At 29.0% G+C, this 19738-nt stretch overlaps 1 protein-coding gene and 1 pseudogene across 13 annotated transcripts in view; one reads left to right on the top strand and one right to left on the bottom strand.

Annotated features, from left to right (window-relative positions):
* LOC114124408 (coiled-coil domain-containing protein AGAP005037) overlaps positions 1-19513 on the bottom strand; it is a 164630-nt gene extending 145117 nt beyond the window's left edge. For 8 of the 13 annotated variants that reach the window (XM_050200721.1, XM_050200724.1, XM_050200723.1 and 5 more), the window contains exons 1-2: positions 19241-19512; positions 9051-10580 (exon numbers count right to left, since the gene is read on the bottom strand). In XM_050200721.1, coding sequence (XP_050056678.1) covers positions 9051-10473 — 1423 coding nt within the window. In that variant the 5' untranslated portion in view covers positions 10474-10580; positions 19241-19512. Of the gene's footprint in view, positions 1-9050; positions 10581-19240 lie in introns of all 13 variants that reach the window. The other 5 variants (XR_007604032.1, XM_050200733.1, XM_050200725.1 and 2 more) reach the window with 3 other exon arrangements.
* LOC114123664 (uncharacterized) lies at positions 2370-3483 on the top strand (annotated as a pseudogene).
* Positions 19514-19738: the final 225 nt, after the last annotated feature.

Here is a 19738-nt window from a genome sequence, read left to right as displayed (position 1 = left end):
TAGATAATAATTTTTTAAGAAATCCTGTAATTTTTTTTTACGTTTACATACTTTTTTTGTGAAAAAGATACTAAATAAAATTGATAAGATTGAAAATAAAACCTAGGTAGGTAGTTTTTATTCTAAAGCTTTTTTTATATAAGATATTAAGAATAATTATATTACTATCTGTATTCTGTTAATATGACTATAGCTAGGATTTATTACTTTTAAATATATATTTATATATAAAGCTATATTTATAATAATGATATTTATTATACAATAGACAAGAATATTTAGAATAATATTATAAATTATTTTAATATTATTATACTTGTATAAAAATATATTCATGGCATATTAACAAAATAATAGAAAATCTTCTTGAATATAATATAATAAAATATTATTTTAATAGTATAATTGAATGATATTAGTTGTGAGTCGACTGACCTGTGAATGAAACGCAATGCCTAAGTACGCACATCGACATGGTGGCGGGAGCAAGACTGCCGTTAACAACTATGGTGTGAAGGCGACGAGTTCACTAGAAAGATTAAAACTAGCAAGTAGCAACGCTTTCTGTCATACGACAAACGCGGCATTATTGTTTACGCGTCTGCCACCAGGTGTCACTACATGTTACGTTTATATAGTGTTATCGAAAAATTCCAAGACAAATCTTTTTAAATTGTTAAAAGAACTTATTAGTATGGTTTTACTATTTTTCTTTTTTAAGTGAGAACTTAGTTAAACTTTATCTTGGATTTAATTAATACTTTAAGTCAAAAGTAAAAATCAGAAAAAAATGTATTAATAAATCTCCAAATCGATAAAAATTGTTTTTATAATATTCAAACTGTTATAAAAAATAACACACAATGGTACTACAAATAATGTTTGAGGATTGCTAGTAATAGTACAACGACAGTCATCAAAAATGAATTAGATGTTTCATAAATCATAATTAATTAAAAATGATCAAAGAAGTCACATAGCATTTAGTGGTAAAATGTACGGACAATATTTTTAATGGTAAAATTTTATCTTTGAAATATACTGCAATCACATCTCTAATTATAATTATTATTAATATATTCCGCGAATTTTATGGCGAAATTCAGTTCAGCCGATCGTATAACTAATTAAAATATAAAATATTACCAATAACAATTATTATTAAATGAATATAATAATTAATAATATATAACCAAATATCCTAGGAAATATAAATTGAGACACGATCTCTGCTCAAAATCGTTTTTCATACGCAATGATTTATTATTGAGTTAAAATTTGAAATTTAACACATTTACTGATACATTTATCTACTAAATAAGGTACCTACATACAACAATCGACAACTACTATTCAGCAATGACTTCCCCGTTTTTTTTTTTATAAAATGAATCATTATATAATTCTTGAAATGTTCGTCAAATGTTTATTATAGCATTTTATTAAAATAAAATAATTTTTTAAATACTTTAGCTCTTAATTTTTATTATTTTTAGTTGATTTTAGATTCTGAATGGAGTGAAGAATGTATTTAATAGTCGTATATTACGTTTATAACATTATTTTTTCTTTGTCGAAAATCATGCATCTTTTTGCCACTTATTTCACACTTAATAACTTTACAATAAAAAATGATACAATATTTTATATTGGTTCCCGACCAGGGTGCCGCGAACTTAAATTTAGGTTGCCGCAAAATTATTTTTTATTAATTTCGATAATCTAACGTGATGTTTAAATGTTTTTGATAAAAATTATTTCATCATATCATATACGTTAAGGTGTTAATAGAAAAATAAATTAATAATATAAATTTAAATAATATATAATAAGTACCTAATAAAGACAGGGCTGACAGATAGTCTCTGTTCAGAAGTTTTTCGTTGTATATTTATATTCAATGGTTTATCATTAAATTCAAATTTAACACACCGATTACAGTTACCTATTTAACAACAAAGTACAATCTCTATACTAACTATAGTTATACAAAATAGTAACTTGCCTAGTTTTTATATAGAATTTATATAATAGTATTCAATCTAAGTTGATTATGATGAATTACTAGTCATTATTTAGTTCTACTGTATATTATAGTAGGTACTTCTAGAACAAAAACTAGTTTTAACAAAAAATTAAAAACTTCAGAACAAAATGTATCAATTAAAATTGAAAAAAGTGAAAAGGACATTTACGATAAAATAAAATGTTTGGCTTGAAATTATTTATAAATTATTGTACAAAATTGAATTGATTTTTTTTTATAATAAATTAAATAAAAATACCAAGCATCTCAAATAGTAATCATATTTTTAGTCATTTAAAATATAAAATTCATTAGCATATTTATACTTTTATAATTTACTTATATTTGAATTGTCATGGTAATATATATATTTTCCTAGATTAAATGTATTAATTTTATTTCAAATAATATTTCTTATTAAATTTTTACATAATCGGCAGTACTACGGCAGTACGTTTTATTTACCAAGATTATATTATTGTTAATTTTCAAAATGACAATTTTTATAAATGAAGGATTGCTTAAAATTACACAAAAATTTTGTTTGATAGCTTCAACTATGTATTTGTATATTATATTTTCATCAGAAATACGAACTTGTCCACTAATCAAAAACGGCTTAAAGATCTACCCATTTGATAATCAATTTTTCATATCGTCAGTTCTTTTCTTGACTGGAGCTTCTATATCTATAGTTGAATGTGATATATGGCCATACAATACAAAACCAAAAAATAGAATAATTCAATTTTAGCAGAGGTAATAATATAATTGGTTGATAAATTAATCTTGTTCAATACTGATATAACTTTTTTTAATATATTTATTAACAACGTTAAATATCTTTAAACTATAGTATTATTTACAAACTTAAATTTTAGTTAATGTAGCATTATCCATATATTTTTAGCTGTATATTATGACAACTAGTATAATAATTGTCTACGCTATATTTTGGCATCCTATCGTCATAACTACATCTATTGCCACCGATAAATTGAGTGTATTAGTGAGTATTCTAAACAAATTATTCACTTATTCATAATCAAAGATAATTCTACTTTTACAGACAAGTAAATGGTTGGCAAGTGCAAATATCTACAAAAAAAGCATTCCGATTTGTATGGAAAACATACGCAGTACAAAGTTTTATTGCAATTTATTAGGCGGTTTAGTATTACATTATGTACTCGAGAAATTTGGAAAAAAAGACTTGTAATTATACCGCATCATAATAAACAAATAAATCATTAATACAAATAATAATATTTCAGACGACGAATAAAATGTTTGTTTTGAAGTAATTTAATTAACAAGAAGCAAGCAAAAAAAAAAGGTTGAGTAAAACCTTTGAGTTGTTTGTTTTTCATTAAAATACAACAGTTTTGAAGAAATGTTTAACCTTATTCGATATTTTATAAATGTTTTTAAAAATAATACAAACAATACTGGTATAATCGTGTAAGTATGTTCATATCACAATATAACCAATAAAACACAAAAAATATTGATTGAACCACAAAAATATCAAAATATAAGAAACTAAAATCAGTTATTTTGCAATATTGAGGTTATTAATTTGTTCAGATCTTGATTAAAAAATTGAAATTTAATGAACATTAATAAATCTATTTTGAGTAATATTGATAATCTATTATTAAGAAAAAAATGTTTAAATTGTAAAGCCTTACCTCCCTCCCTACCGGTTTTCCGTTTCTTTTTTGCCGAACCTTTACTCGGTAATGTGTTACTAGACCCCGGCCCTATGGCCTTCTCCTTGCTCTTCCACCGGTTCAACATATCCGTCTTCTTGATCAAATGGAAATATATCGTGAAAGAGTGATCGTTTTCTTCTGGTGATGTAAAATATAATCCAACCTATCAGCCAGTCGGCATGGCTAAACCAAATTTGGTGATATTCCAAAAGTACTTAAGAGTAAGTATCTGTATATTATAGCATTACCGTATACGACGAGAATAAAAAATAAAACCAAAACTGATGTGATACAAGCTCGAATTGGTAACTATAAAACCTAGTTGGTACCGAAATCCAACACGTTCGCCCGGCGACCGCACCGAAATGGACTTTCAGCCGCCCGCAGATGCACTTTGTGGGGTTAGGAGAGAGCAGTCGGCGCGGCGTCGGGAACGCTCGCGCGACCGGTGGCCGTTCGGCAAAAACCGACCCTATAACACCCTCGTCAGCGGCGGTTGCTCAATCGATAGCGCTTTAAGCGTCCCTCGGTGTACACATACTGTATACTTAAATATATATATACCTAAATACAGTACGGTAAAAACCCTACACCAGGATCGTCGTAGTATAACGCATGAAGAAGCCTGCTGTATATCGTTCATGAAAGCTGGTACGAAACGTGTCTTTTTCACTTTCCCGCCCCCACTACAACTACTACAACTGCTACTCCTGCATTACTACTATTACTATTGTTACTCCTGTACTATACCGTGTGCGTGTAAATATACAGGGTGGACCAACGTGTTCAACCGTTATTCTGTATTGTCTATGTATAAACGGAAAACGTGAAAACGAGGTGGCTTGTATACGTATAGAGTGCAACGGCTTGGTTATTCATCCCCATAACAAACCACCCCACCACCCATTCCTAACTCAAAGTGCACACATCATTATATGCCTATATAGTCTAAAAAGATCGCTATGCGACATGTGCTATGGCTAATGAACGGTGCCTACAAACGACTCGTCCGAGATCAGAGACTTGACAAGCTTGCGTGAATACTTTTATAATTATTAATACATTGGGTATTTGTTGAAGTATTATTTTAAAAATTTGGTTAGTAGTGCCCATAAATTAGTTCAAATTAATATATATGATCTATTTTTATTTTCTATATTTCTTACATATTTTAATTTTAAGCACTAAAAATGCATATTTTATAGAACTTAAGCGAATGTATTAGAAAATGTAAATAGAAATGTAAAATGTAATTAGATGTTTAGTTCCTAATTTTAATTTTATAAGATGAATGATTTTGAAATAAACGAAAATAATGTAAAAATTCAATAAATTTTTTTGAACTTAAAACTAATTTAAATTTAAAAAACCTAACTTTGTTCAATTTATCTTAAAATTTTAATATGGGTACTTTTCTTTCACTTAATGGTGATTTTGAAAAAATTAGTAAATACATTACATATTTTAACAAAACGAAATATTAAATAAATACTCTTTTATATTAAAAATAAATCCTAGCCCTAACTCCTAGTAATAAAGAATTTTAAAGCAAATATTGTTATTTCAAATCTACTGTTTTTATTACGAATTAAGAAGGTATTACTGTTAATTTAATAATAATACGAATCAAAGGATAAATTATGGTTTCTATACAAACATTCATAGAAATATCATCCATTTTTTTCTATAATAAAGTCTAAAGCATATTTTCATTAGATTTGTACCGTTACTATACTGTTCCACTTGACCCGGTTCAGGAACTTGATATTATTTTCTAATAAATTCAAGTCAAATTAGCTAACTATATTGAATACAACAATAAGAAGAATGTTCGGTAACCATCAATTTTAATGGATCATTTCCGGTAATTCGTCATATAATTCGATATATATATATATATATATATATTATAAAAATAAGGGATCTACTAAAGAACCTGTCAAAAACACATGTTTGAAGAGTTATCATAAAGTAACACGTGATCACTTTTTCCGTGACTGTTTCACTATGAGCTTTTTAATTTTAATATCCTATCCATCATAAATTAAATTTATAATTATTATAATTTAAGAGGATAAAAATAAAAATTTATAATATTACAAATTTTTCTTTATATCCTATCAGCATATAATATTAATAAATGTAATATAAGTAAATAATATGTAGTTACAGTCTTCATAATTCTTGTAAATAATTGTTGTTATAATGAAATTAATTTTGATAAACAATATTTCTATCTGTTATATAATTCAATTATTTTTAACTGCATAATGTTATTGGAAATAATATAATGTGTACATAACTAAAAATAATTTTTTTAAATAAGTAATAATCCCTCTTCTCAATTGTTTTATACTATAAATTCTATAGTTTATAGAACGTGTTATATTTCAATAAAATGGACTTTTAAATTAAATTAAATTTTATTAATACATTAAGTCAAGTTATAATATTATACCCATAAAATCCTAGTTGTCTGAGTCACGATTTTGGGTAAATATGAATTAATTATTTGTATTATATTGTATTATCTATTTTACTTAACAAAAAATTAATACTGATGTGTTCACAAATACACCACCACAATGTTATGGTAAATTTATTAAATTCGCAAGTTTTTCTGTGACCAATATTGTCATTAATTAGGCAATGTCGATAATTTATATAATCAATATATAACCTTCCAGGAGAGGGGACTTAATTTAATTTAAATTATTTATAATATATAATATTACTAATATAAACATTACTAAAATGAGTGCAAAGATTAACATTTTATTTTTTATCCAACAAAATTCTAAAACTTTAGAAAATAGACAGTGTTTTTGCCTGATTGAAAGTGGTAAGGCTTGAGATTATAAACTTAAAAGTCTCATTTCACCGAAATGTTATCGTACTGCACAGCACAAGAATCACAAGATTCGAACGACATAAAAGACAAAGAGGAAATCACCGACGATGACGATTATCTACGATATTATTTTAAAAACTGACAAATGATAACAAAATTGTAATAACGTAAAAAAATAAAAGAAAAGAAAATCAATAAAGTTAATGAACTCAAATAGGTGATAAGGGCATATTATACTAATTCATATAACTATATATAAATAACCAGATCTGAAGAATTTTTTACTACACTAAAAAATGCTCTAGAATAATAGAATCACCTAACCTACCAAATACAAATATTAAATTTAAGCTATATTACCTTCCCTACGATCGTCAAAGAGCTCTCGAGATCGTGTATTCGAAAACATAACCAAGTAAACCGTAATATAAAACGTATATATAAATTATATTATGCTCATGAACCTTACCTTACTCGCAACTATATAAAATATAATGTTATAGTTTAATAAGGAAACACAAATTACAAAGTTTTAAGCACTCGAATCCAAATAAATACAACAGATATATTTCGTTAAAAGGAAAAAGACTGAGTTATCGCTCTCAGAGAATCGGTGTGGTCAATATGGCTGCATCAGCCATCGCATGCACTGATCAAAAAGATAACATGGTTATGCCGACTTAAGTCGCAAGTGGCCCCATCAAAGGCCTCTACGTTTCTAAAGACCTAGCTTTACCTTTGGTGGCAGAGAATCTCATTGAGCTATCCCCTGTCCCTGACAGAACATAAACAAACCGAAGAACAAACACACGCCTTGCACTCCATTATCATAAACACGTGTGAGTTGCAATATGACCATACAGTATAAATCATCACTTTCATCAGTGATAAAAGATGTGTATTGAAATTAACCACTATCTGTGGGCGCAAAACTTGACTGTTATTTATTTATTGTACTTAACTGCTATGCAATCATTATAATATATCAGCATATCATTACAAAATGCTGCCGGTTACTCACTATAATTATAATGTATTCTGTACAAAATTTATATATTCGCGAACTCCAGTGACATAATTGAAAATTAGATAGAATTATGACTAGAATAAAACAATTCACGGCTGGTCTTCCATTAATACTGGCATAGGAAAATATAAAGTACCTACAGATTCAGGTTCTTGCGACATGTGTCATATAGTGTTTTATATATTTAACACAGATATTAATTGGTAATACAATTTTGGTTGCACGTTACCTTTTTACCCTTTTTTTTATAACATTTTATTATAATATAGTAGGTATATCAAAATACTAGCGAAAACAGTTAGTACGTATATTTGAGAAACTCCAAATTTCAAACTCAATAAAACGCGACTCTCGTATAACAGGATTACATTATACCCAATATATAGGATGAGTTGAGAGCGGAACATCAAGTTGAGACCAGCATTATGTTACCTAATGTTTTTCATAAGTTGCTTCTAGAGATAAACAATTATTCTCATACAATTTTATGACCCATTTTGGCATTTTATTTGAATTTATTTAAATATGTGTATGTCTAGGTTAGTTTGTAAAATCTAAGTTAATCCTTGGTAAAATATAGTGGCGTAAATTGTTATAAGAAATATTTTAGTAAATTATCGGTTACTTTTGGGCTAGGTAGCTTTTAAAATTAAAAAGAAAGTTTCAAGTACTTTTGTTTGATAGCTGATTCATGAGTGAGAATAGGCGAAGCACTAGCTAGCTCCCAATAAAAACTTAAGGTTTCCAAAACTGAATAAGAAGAATCTTCTTTTTTATAAGGAAATTCGTTTAACTCCTTATTTTGGTTTTTATGGCCACCACTATTCGGATTAGTTAATAATTACTAATTAGATTAGATTCGTATTTTTAGATTTCTAGCTAAAGCATCCTCCTAATCACTAGGTTTACTCTTATTGATAGGGTGTACAATAATATATTTATATATTAAAATACAATTAATAACACTGTAATTATAAATAGATTATCTTAGGCTTAAAGAAAAATAAAGTACTTTATATGTATAATACACTTGGTTTAAAATTAAGTGCAATACAATATCCAGAAGTGTACGGTTAGTAAAAGTTCAACAATTATGCTGCACCGTATGCATAATGTAACAAATATCATAAATATACATGTGTATTATGTTAATAAAGCTCGCGGTTGCATTAAAAAATAAACAAAACGTTGTGTAAACGACGAAGACGCGCGTGCGGGATAGTTTGCGACTTTGCGTGCATTATGTAAATCAACACCTGTAAGGGGACTACAACACCTACTATTACGATAACATTATAATAATAATATAATACTCATAATATACCACGGTGATCGTCATAACCGCGTGTTTATTACAAAAACGTGCCGAAACGCGTTCGTGGTCGACATAATAACTACTGCGTAATCGGATACCAAAAACGGTGTACTTACCGATGACCAGCCGATGACCGTTTTTGACATTCAGTATTCGCTGCACCTCGCCGGCCTCGCTACCGGACTCGCTGCCGGACTGTTGGTAGTGCTGATGCAGCGGCGACGGCGACGACGGTGACCACCAACGATTCGGCGGCGGCTGCTGCTGCTGCTGCTGGTGCGGTCGCTGAGGGCCACCGCGCTGCTGCAGCGTGCCGTAAACGGCCGACGTGGACGGGCTCCGTTTGGGCACGAGCGGCAGTGGCCGTTCCGCGACCACCGGCGAGTCGGTCGACCGTTGACGGGTGGGCGGTTGTGGGGACGGACCTTTCTTGGTGGGCCAGTACGCGGGCGGTTCGGACGGTCCCGGCGAGAAACTCACCCTTTTCGGGCTGCAACCGGACGACGGTGACGGCGGCGTCTGTCCGGCGGCCGGTGACGAGTGGGCGGCAGGCTCTTGCAGGGCGCCTCTTTTGAAAATCGGCTGAAACCTCTTCTCGCCCGCGGCCACGGCAGCCGTGACGACGTCCTCTTCCGTCTCGTAAATGGTCGACTGACGACCCGGCGATTCCCGGACGCACCCGATGGTGGCCCGGTGCGGTGACCCGCGGACGAACGGGCCCACGGCGCCAGCCACCACGTTACCGTAGATGGCGTGCTGTTGCTGTTGCTGTTGTTGCTGTTGTTGCTGTTGTTGGTGTTGCTGTTGCTGTTGCATCCTATGTTGGCGGACGGCGGCCGCGTACACCGCAGTAGACGATTGCGGCGCGGTGATCTTGACCTGCGCACCGACGGGCATGAGCAACAACCTTTGCTGCTGACCACCGCCGCCGCCGCCTCCACCTCCGCCGCCACCTCCACCGCCGTTCCTGTTGTTGTAATACTGCGAATACGGTATTATGGGAGCGGACCGCCTGCCCGATGGCGAGGGCAGCAGCGACGACGTCGACGACGACGACAACATCGAGCACGGGCTGTCCGTCCGACGTTCGCCGCCGTAATTGGCGTTGACGTCCCGATCGAACGAACCGGGACTGACGCTCCGGGACCGGAAGTCGGTCACGTCGTTCGCTTGCCGGTCCAGTCCCTGCGCGTACCGAAACCGCTGCAGCTGCGCTTGCTGTTGCTGTTGCTGCAACCGGTACGCCACGTTTCCTGCCGAGTTGACGTTGCCGTTGTTGTTGACGAACGCCGTCTCGATAATGGTCTTTTTGTTGCAGGCCGGTCGGTTGCTGTTGGTTGGTTGGCGGTGTTGATGGTTGTGGACGGCCGTGTTACCCGCGACGTCCGCCGCCGGAGCCGCCGACTGCTTGTTCTTGTGGTCGCTGCCCGCGAAAATGGCGGGCGTCAGCAGCCGCCGTATGCCCTTCTTTTTGGCGCTGTTGTCGGCGTCCGACGATTCCGCCGACGCGGTCGTAGTCGCCGCTACCGTAGGGCCCATAATATTATTTCAGGAGATGTCACTGAGGTGTAATACGCGACGTGTTATAGGTACTATAATTATTATGTGCTCGGTGCAGGATGAATTTGCGGTACACCTCGCCGCACCTGAAAACCGAAATTGTATTTCTGATTAGAATGCGCACGAAAATATAATAGGTACAAACATAATAACGACAGGCAGCAATAATATTACGCGTTGTTACAATGTGTATGTGTTAGGTACACACGTTATACGGTATATTGTTTACTGTACAACACGTTATTATTGATGAGAGGCAGTTCATCTATTGTCAGACGAACGGGTTATTAATATTGTATATAAATTACGAGTGTCCCGAATAAGCACACTATATACAGAGCGTTCATAAACAGCGTGACAAACGTTGACCGCCTGTCTTGAAAAGGAAACCCCATTTTAACAGCAAACTAATATGAACGTGTACGCACTCGATGAGGGGGTTATGGTCAAAACAATATAGAATAATATGTAAAAAAAAGTTTTAGTCCTATAAAAATCGTTTATTGAGAAATGTTCGATTCACACTTTTTATACTGACCACCATGAGTTTAATTCGACGGCATTATATACGTATATAGGGGACGGTCGTAAATCAACTCCCGAAATCTTTCGACACCGTTAAAAAAGATCGAGTACCTTGCATACACCACAAAGGACGCGTAGAAAATAACTGATCGATATGAACAGGTAATTTTATACCTTTTACAAGTTTACGCTTTGGTTGGCGCGTTGTATGAATATGACATAAGACGAATGATATAACGGAATGTATTTTTGATTTTATTTGTATTATTTTTTATTTTATATACCTAATAACGAAACTATAATATACCATAGACATCGATAATTTATATATTTAATTTTTAAAAAAAACGAATATTGTTTTGTATTACAACATTTTTTAAATCAAAATTCAATATAACAATAACAAAATAATACATAGATAGATACTAAATTTTATGAATAATAGTATTAAATATATTTATGTTATAAATTATATAATGTGTATTTTATTTAGATGTATAATGTTTGGAAACGTATATATTGTTATATTATATATATAATATAATATATTACCTAATTAGCTGGTTCATTTTAATAATTTTTTTATTAAAAAATATAGGTACCTTCGTAAGTACACCTATTTTTTTTTACGTTAACTAAAATTCAAAAAACTGATTTATCTTATAGGTACTATTCATAACAAACTAAATTCCTTTAAGTACATTCTTTTTTTGGACTATTAAAAATTTTTATCGGGATAAGAAAAATTTTAACCATAAAATATTGTACATTAAGACTTTTAATTTGTCGTGTTAACAAATAACATTAAACGAAACTAATGGACGTTCATGATGGCACATATAATTAATCACCTAATTAATGTGAACATCAGAATGTATATTATTCAACAATTCCGTATACAGAATAAATAACAGGACGTATATAAATAAATTGTTATCGTAAAGAAGGTTGATTATAATAAATCCATTGAACAATATTTAACTCTCTATAGGTAAATTCATGGTTAAATATTATGAATAGGTTGAGAAATAAATTATTTCGATTTATAACCCGCATAATATAGTAATAATAAAATTTTAGTACATTATTAAAAGAACTTAAAATATTATTGAGAATAATTTAAAAAAAATAACGATAGGTTATGGTATAACTGCAAGTTTTGTAAAAACTAAAAATTATAGTGACTTTATAAAATTATTATTAAATCATTACATTTGATAAAAACGTATTTATATACACAAAATATAAAATAAATATTTAAGCATAATTTTTTAAAACGTATAAAGTAGGTTATTATATAGGTTATATTATATTTACAAAGACATACGCAGAATATTAAGGATTATTATTGATTTGTATTACAGTTTCGAATATTTTATAAAAGCCAAGTATGTACATTATTTTTACTCATTATTCCGCTATGTATTGACCATTAGGTATTCATTAATTCGTGACTATCTAAGGGATCAAACCATTAAGACGGAACTCAGATCATATGTATAAAATACAATTTTTCATTTTAAATGCTTATTAAAAATGTTCATTAATTAAGGACATAAAAAAGCTAATTTATTTCTATTCTCCTGAAATAATATTGAAAGTATCTATTTTACTATACTTTGATTTTTAATGGAAAAAGATAATAAGTAATTATTTATACAAAAATTTAATTTAAACTTAAAAAATATAATGTATAAAAAAAATAAAAATATTTTATGAGTTTTCAAACGATTAACTATTCAACTAAAATCATTTTTTTTGCGTATAATATAGATAAAAAAAATGAATTAAAATATATATACCATTATTTAAATTATTAATAAACTTCCATTGACAATTATAATAGTTATAAAAAAAATATTCAAATACTTATACAATATAATATATATATATTTTATGACAGTATTGATTATTGCAGGTTATCTATAACAAACTACTAATAAATAAAAACTTTTTAAGTTCTTAATACTTAAAAACTTTTATACTAAAAATTATTTAATTTTTAATTTTTATTATAGGTACAGGGTCATTTCCATTAATAAATTATTTTATTAGATGTGTTTTATATTATGTTAATTTATTTGGTTCAAACTCCAAAAGCTGTGGCATATACTAATCATACTAATCATATAATTAATTTTGAATACTTAAACAGAATTAAAAGATATCTATAATGGCATATTATAAATTTGAACAAATGTGCAGTGCTATACAAAACTATAAATAATTAATTTTCCAAATTAAAAACATTTTTTTCAAAAAATAGATGAGTAAAGATATTTGTGACTAAATTTCCCATTAATTTAATAGAAACATCCTAAACAAGGTTACTAGTTTTCGTGTATTCAGAAAACATATCTAAAGAAATTGCAAAAAAATCAAAATGACCTTATATTATTGGCCTATTGTTATATGCTCGAACAATACCGTATAATTGGGCAAGTTTACGTTTTAATATATAGTTCTTGACTGTTGTCATTGACATCAAATATGGTAGTTCACGTTTTAGCCACGATAATAAGAAAGCATGATTTTCTATAAAAATATTATATCCTTATAAATATAATATTATTTTTAAATAGCCAAACATTCCTAACATATTATGACGGAGTATTAAAAAAAAACGTTATGCTAAAATATTCTAAGGTATTTTTCTCTAATTTATTTAATTCGATTTTATTCTTATATACTATTTAAGAAAATTGTATTATTGTATTATAATCTTTTAAACATATTGTATAATACAATATTATTGAAATTATGTTTAAAAATCTAATACATAATAATACATTCCAAGTCATGTAGTTTAATAATAACAGTAGGTATAATTCTCCGTACGTGAGTATTACTCATTTCCTCCGTCTTAATTTTCTCTTATTAAACACTTGTTTACATCCAGTTAACACGAGTTATCCGACATCCAACATTGACCCTATTCAGTCTCAAATTATGATGGAGGCTTACTCGACAAAAGATATTATTATTATTATACAATATTCATAAGTAATATAGAAACATTATGATACTAATATTTATTAATAATTCTCATCCGACATATGAATTCAACTATTTTATATAACAGCATGTATCGTACACTAAACACAAAAAAAAAAATATATTTATGAACTCAAACTAAAACAAATATATTTTTTATTATTTATGAATATATATTTCAGATTCCTATACAATATATAATGAAAAATGATTATAATAATATTCTAATACGTACAGTTGGAATCAAATATAAAATAAATTTATAATCATTTATATGACATGTCTACTGTTAATATTCAATAAGTAATAACAACAATTACATTTTTGAGCGTTAATAAACATTTAATAAATTATTCCCCACCCATTTCGACGAATAATAGCTATTTACACAAAAAAATCATTTTGACAAACCCAATAAATATGTGCATCTAATTGACTTCGAGGCTGAAATATTGAGTTAAATATGACTTTTATGCTTCAGTACACTTCGAGTAAGGCTATTATTTTCGAATAAAGAACAAGACTGTACAATTTAATTTTAGTTAAATTACTTGTAATTATTAAAAATTTAGTGTAAATGAACTTATGAAATAACTTTCTAGATAGTTGCGTAAAACCAGATGTATAACAAATATAAAATAAATGAATTCGTTTAACTCGGACATTTTGTAATATGTTTAGACATAATTATACATATAATACAATAACTACGTAAAAAAATTAAACATTAGGGTTCCAATGTAACCCACCTGTAAAAATATTATCTATTAATGAAACTTATTGAATAATATAAGTTAATATTATTTTACATTTTACAGGTCATCAATATTGTTCTATATGTTATAGTAGCATATATATGTATATACTATCATTATTTCAAATTTACAATTCACACAAATGTATTTAGTAGTACTTAATTACAATAAACCGTTTTTGGATTTGTGAAATATTTTACTTGCACGTAATTTAAAATTAAAATTGGTATAGCTAAGTCTTTAATTACCTACGTTCAGTCGTCATAAAAACCAATTTAATATTATAATAAATTCCTTATTTAAAAAACAATTATCTTTCAATCACAAAAATATTTTTTAAAACATGAAATAACGCAATTTGTATTTTTTCTAAACGTTTACAATTATTATTAAAATATATCTAAGTCGTTATTCGTAAATAATCACCTATCTAAAATGCACGTTTTTTAAGAACGAATTAATCAGAGTTAATTAATTGTTAAATAATATTATAAAAATAGTAAATTCTATCGACTATCAAATGTGATGATACATGAACTAAATAATATAGTTCATAAATTACATATTATATGATGTATAAAAAATTCGAAATAGTACGCTTAAAGCATACCAACAATATTCTAAAACTGATCAATAAAAATTTAATATGTTAATTTTCTTCTTCAAAAAAAAAAAAAAGGTTAAAAGTTTAAAATTAAATATAATAAAACTTTTCTCTTGAAATATTATGTATTTAGAAGACATACATGCACATTTTATGACGTGTGGTATGCTCAGATATGTAAGTTCCTATATAAGCCAATAAACTTAAAACCAAACAACATACCTACATACAAAATACTTAATACAAACTGTTAATATCCTCAATTTCATCGCTGCGGCTATATTTAGAATACGTGTTTATTGTGAACTCTTTTTAACTGGAAACGAAACTCTATATACTTCAATATAATCGATTCGTCGCTGTCATTACGTTTTATAATCTATATACGTGCATTCGGTTTCGGCATAGCAACTGTGTCTTGAAATTGCTGATTTTAGAAAAACTTTAATTTAAAATTTGGATGATAGGTTAAATACAAATTAAGTAAGATTATGAATATAAATAAATTCTATATTTTTATTCTTTAAATGTTCAAAAAAAGGATATTAAATGTATATTATATGCTAACATCAGCAGACAAACACACGATTTATATTTGACGAATGTTTTTATGACAAAACCATAACATGTAATATGTATGGCTTGTGTTTGATTTATCAAGTTGTCGATAAAATATTGAATAAAAATAAGTGAACAAATAAAATATAGCTTATCCAGAAAATTCAAAAAAGAAGATTGGTTGATTCACTAACATTATTACAAACGAGCAATGCCATTTAACATTTGTACTTAAAACCGTGATTTTTTGTTTATCTTTCTATTAAAGAAAAAACATTATTACAATAAATTAAAAAGTTATGAAATACCTAAGTGTTTTTTGTTTTAAAAAAAATTTATTACATCTATTATCATGATAATAAACAAAATAATATTTTATTGCATTATTGTAGACGTACAACAAATTTACATGCATCCAACAATGTGAGTAGAAACTTATATATATTTTAATAGTAAAGCGTAGACTGTATGTTTGAACAATCATCCCCACCATTATATCTATTATAGTGTCACGTGCACTTTTTTGAAGTGATCTAACCACTATAGTACCTACTTCAATATTACATCATACGCAACTATATATAATAAATAGACGTTACAGTTAACAGCATAAATTAATATCCATTATAATATGATAAAAACTTAACAATTATAAAGAATAATAAAATTGATCTCCATTACACTATTATAATATTATAAACTATATAATGTTATAATTGAACATAATGAGATTAAATTTTAAATAAGTTTAATACTCAGATTAAATATTCCTATGATCGATGTTTAAAAATAAGGTACATAAGTACCTGGAAGTCTCATACTCATTACTCTCATCTACTCATAATAGATGTGCCTAATTAAAACTTAACAAACCTTTGACATCAATGATGTCACATCATATAAAAAAACTTAAAATACCTAACTAAATGATTTAATTTATAGATTTCATAAAAAGATACCAGCTTTTTTTATACTAAAATTGTCCTCAACATTGAAAAAGTCAATATGATAGATCTATTAAATTTAAATTCAATAACAAATAATTGTTCTTATAAGAAAACCCATTATTAACAAAGGTGGTGTGTGAATCTCTATTTCTAAAGATGTTTCATACTATATTTATAATATAATATTCCTAACCAATGTACTATGTACACTATATGTATATACATATATCATTTGCAGTTTCCTAATTATGTAATATATACAAGCATATAAGTACATATTGTTTCATCACTATTTCAAAATTTGCTTACACCAATCTATCATATATTTTTATAAATTATTATTACAATCATAAGACTTAGTTAATTAATAAAATATACACTCAGATAAGTATTTCTATTAATGAAAACTAATAGTTTTTTTTCTGAACATTTACGTATTTATATAGATATTATGTATTAACTAAAACAAATATTAATGATTAACAAAAATATTTTTGTTTATTATTTTTTTTCCGAAAAAAAAAAATAATAATAATAATGACAATTTATACAATACTTAATATAATACGAGTTCTATGAAAAATAATCAGATAAATCACGTCATATATTTAAAAAAAAAATGTATTACTCATAATCAACTTTATAAGACTATTTCAACAACATTTAATTCTTTGCAGTAATTTTAAAATTTGCATAGGTACAGTTTTAAGAATAACAAAAAGCATTATTCGTGTTAGTAATTAACAGACAACATAATATGTATATGTATTATATCAATATATTATAATGTATATATATTATAGGTAATTAATTAAGCTTTAATAAATTAAAAAGGATTACGATACTAATGGTTTTAAAGAATTTTTTTCCTATTCTTAAATAAAATATATAAATATCAAAACACCAGTACTTTTTAATTCCAATCAGTTACGTTACACTCGTTAAATGATAAGAGAGAAGGCATGGTAAAAAAAGGTTTCTATTTTCAGATTAACGTTATGCATTATTTAAACTTTAAATAGTTCTATTTTATTCATTTACCACAAGTAGGTATGTTAGTTAATTCATAAACATTATAATTTCTAACAAACAAAAATTGTTACCATTCAAATATAATATATAGAAAATATTATTACTCATATGTAGAAAAAATTATGGAAAACGTTTTAAAAAATGCATATTACATACACTCAGGTTCACTCAAATTAAATCAAAATTTAAAAATTAAAACTAAAGCCACTATCTAAAAAAGTAATTGTTTTTTAAATTCGAATATCACGGTGTACCATATTATACTACTGTATAAAATAATTAAGCATATATGGTTGTAGAGTTACCATTCATATTTTTTTAAGATCTTAAAAATATAGTACTCTCAATTTTTTTTGTAAATTATATAGATAATATTTAATGTACTCTCTTAAACCTTTAATATAATTTACATATTTAATTACAAGATGATAAATAGTAAAATTATTACAAATATAATACTTATATAAATTTTCACCGCAATAAATTATAAGCTCGAGTTAGGAATAAACATTAGTCAAAACTATTAAACGTTATTTAGCATTGCTGCAATTCTGTATATTTATTTAATTTTTGAAATTATATATTTCAATATATAACATTTCACATAAATACAAATAAAATAAAAATGGTAATATATAATATATAACAGTTATAATAATACTTAATAGTATTATAATATACTTTCTTACTATTTAAATAAATTAGTGTTTGATAATAAAACTTTTTGTTTTACTTTTACACCTTACCCACTAGCATAATCTACCTAATAACTAGCATCTAATAATATTATGCTGGTGTGTTACTTCACGTACTTTTATAATATTATTTTTTGGTGGTATATTTTCAAAATACTGTCTATACAATATTATAAAATAGGGTTTCCTCTCTATATGTAATATAGTAAAAATAAAAAAAAATGATGTCGATAATCATTGTGTATACCTATACAGTTTACAGTATAGGTTACTAATGTATTTAACATTATTATTTATTAAGTAGGGCCACCCTCGAACACTATTCTTATCACTATGATATCGGAACCTTTTAAAAAATTTAACAAAAAAATTAATGTTTTCCTTAAAAATCTGTACCTATAATGCATGTACATTGTAAAACATATGCTGCAGTTTCTTTATATATAGGAATTTCGTTTCGGCTATTCGACGACACACACTTAAGAATAATGATCGGGTGTACCTACTCGGGTCGTTAAACGCAGGGGGACGCGCGTTTTATTTATATTATTTAACAATAAACTGAAATTTCAGCTTGGCCTGTTCGAGTTATTATTGTTGTACCTATTGTTAATTGGAAAAAACCGCAACACTTACCAGCGATATTTGTGTGATTGGAACGAACGTCGTTAAAAACACTACACCGTAAATAAATTCTCGAAAAAATTTCGTCTAAACGCGGACGCACTATTTACACTTAACCCGCGAGCGAAAACGACCCACTCGGCAACCGGTCCCGCACATATACTGATATGCCGACGGACAACGATCACTGACGAATCGGTTTCGCCGCCGCCGCCGCTGCGCTACAGCTCCTCATCCCGGCGGGCGCGCCGAGCCGGTCTTCGCCGGTCTGGGTGCTCAACACTTGCTGCCAACCGAACCACGGAACGGACCGGTACGGTTACGCGCGCGCTCAATCTCCGAGATACAACCGCTTGCGCGCGCGCATATGGGTGCCAACACAACGAAACAAAAAAACATGTTTCAACCCTTACGCGGATTGGTTGGCGTCACTGCTGGCCCGCGCGCTAAGAACGCATTCCGGGGGAACCCGATTTTCCTCCCGAATAGCAGCAGCTGGCGGCGGTACTC

This window comes from Aphis gossypii, chromosome 2 (genome assembly GCF_020184175.1).
Source record: "Aphis gossypii isolate Hap1 chromosome 2, ASM2018417v2, whole genome shotgun sequence".
In the NCBI taxonomy this organism is placed as follows: domain Eukaryota; kingdom Metazoa; phylum Arthropoda; class Insecta; order Hemiptera; family Aphididae; genus Aphis; species Aphis gossypii.
This window is presented reverse-complemented; position numbering and strand designations above follow the sequence as displayed.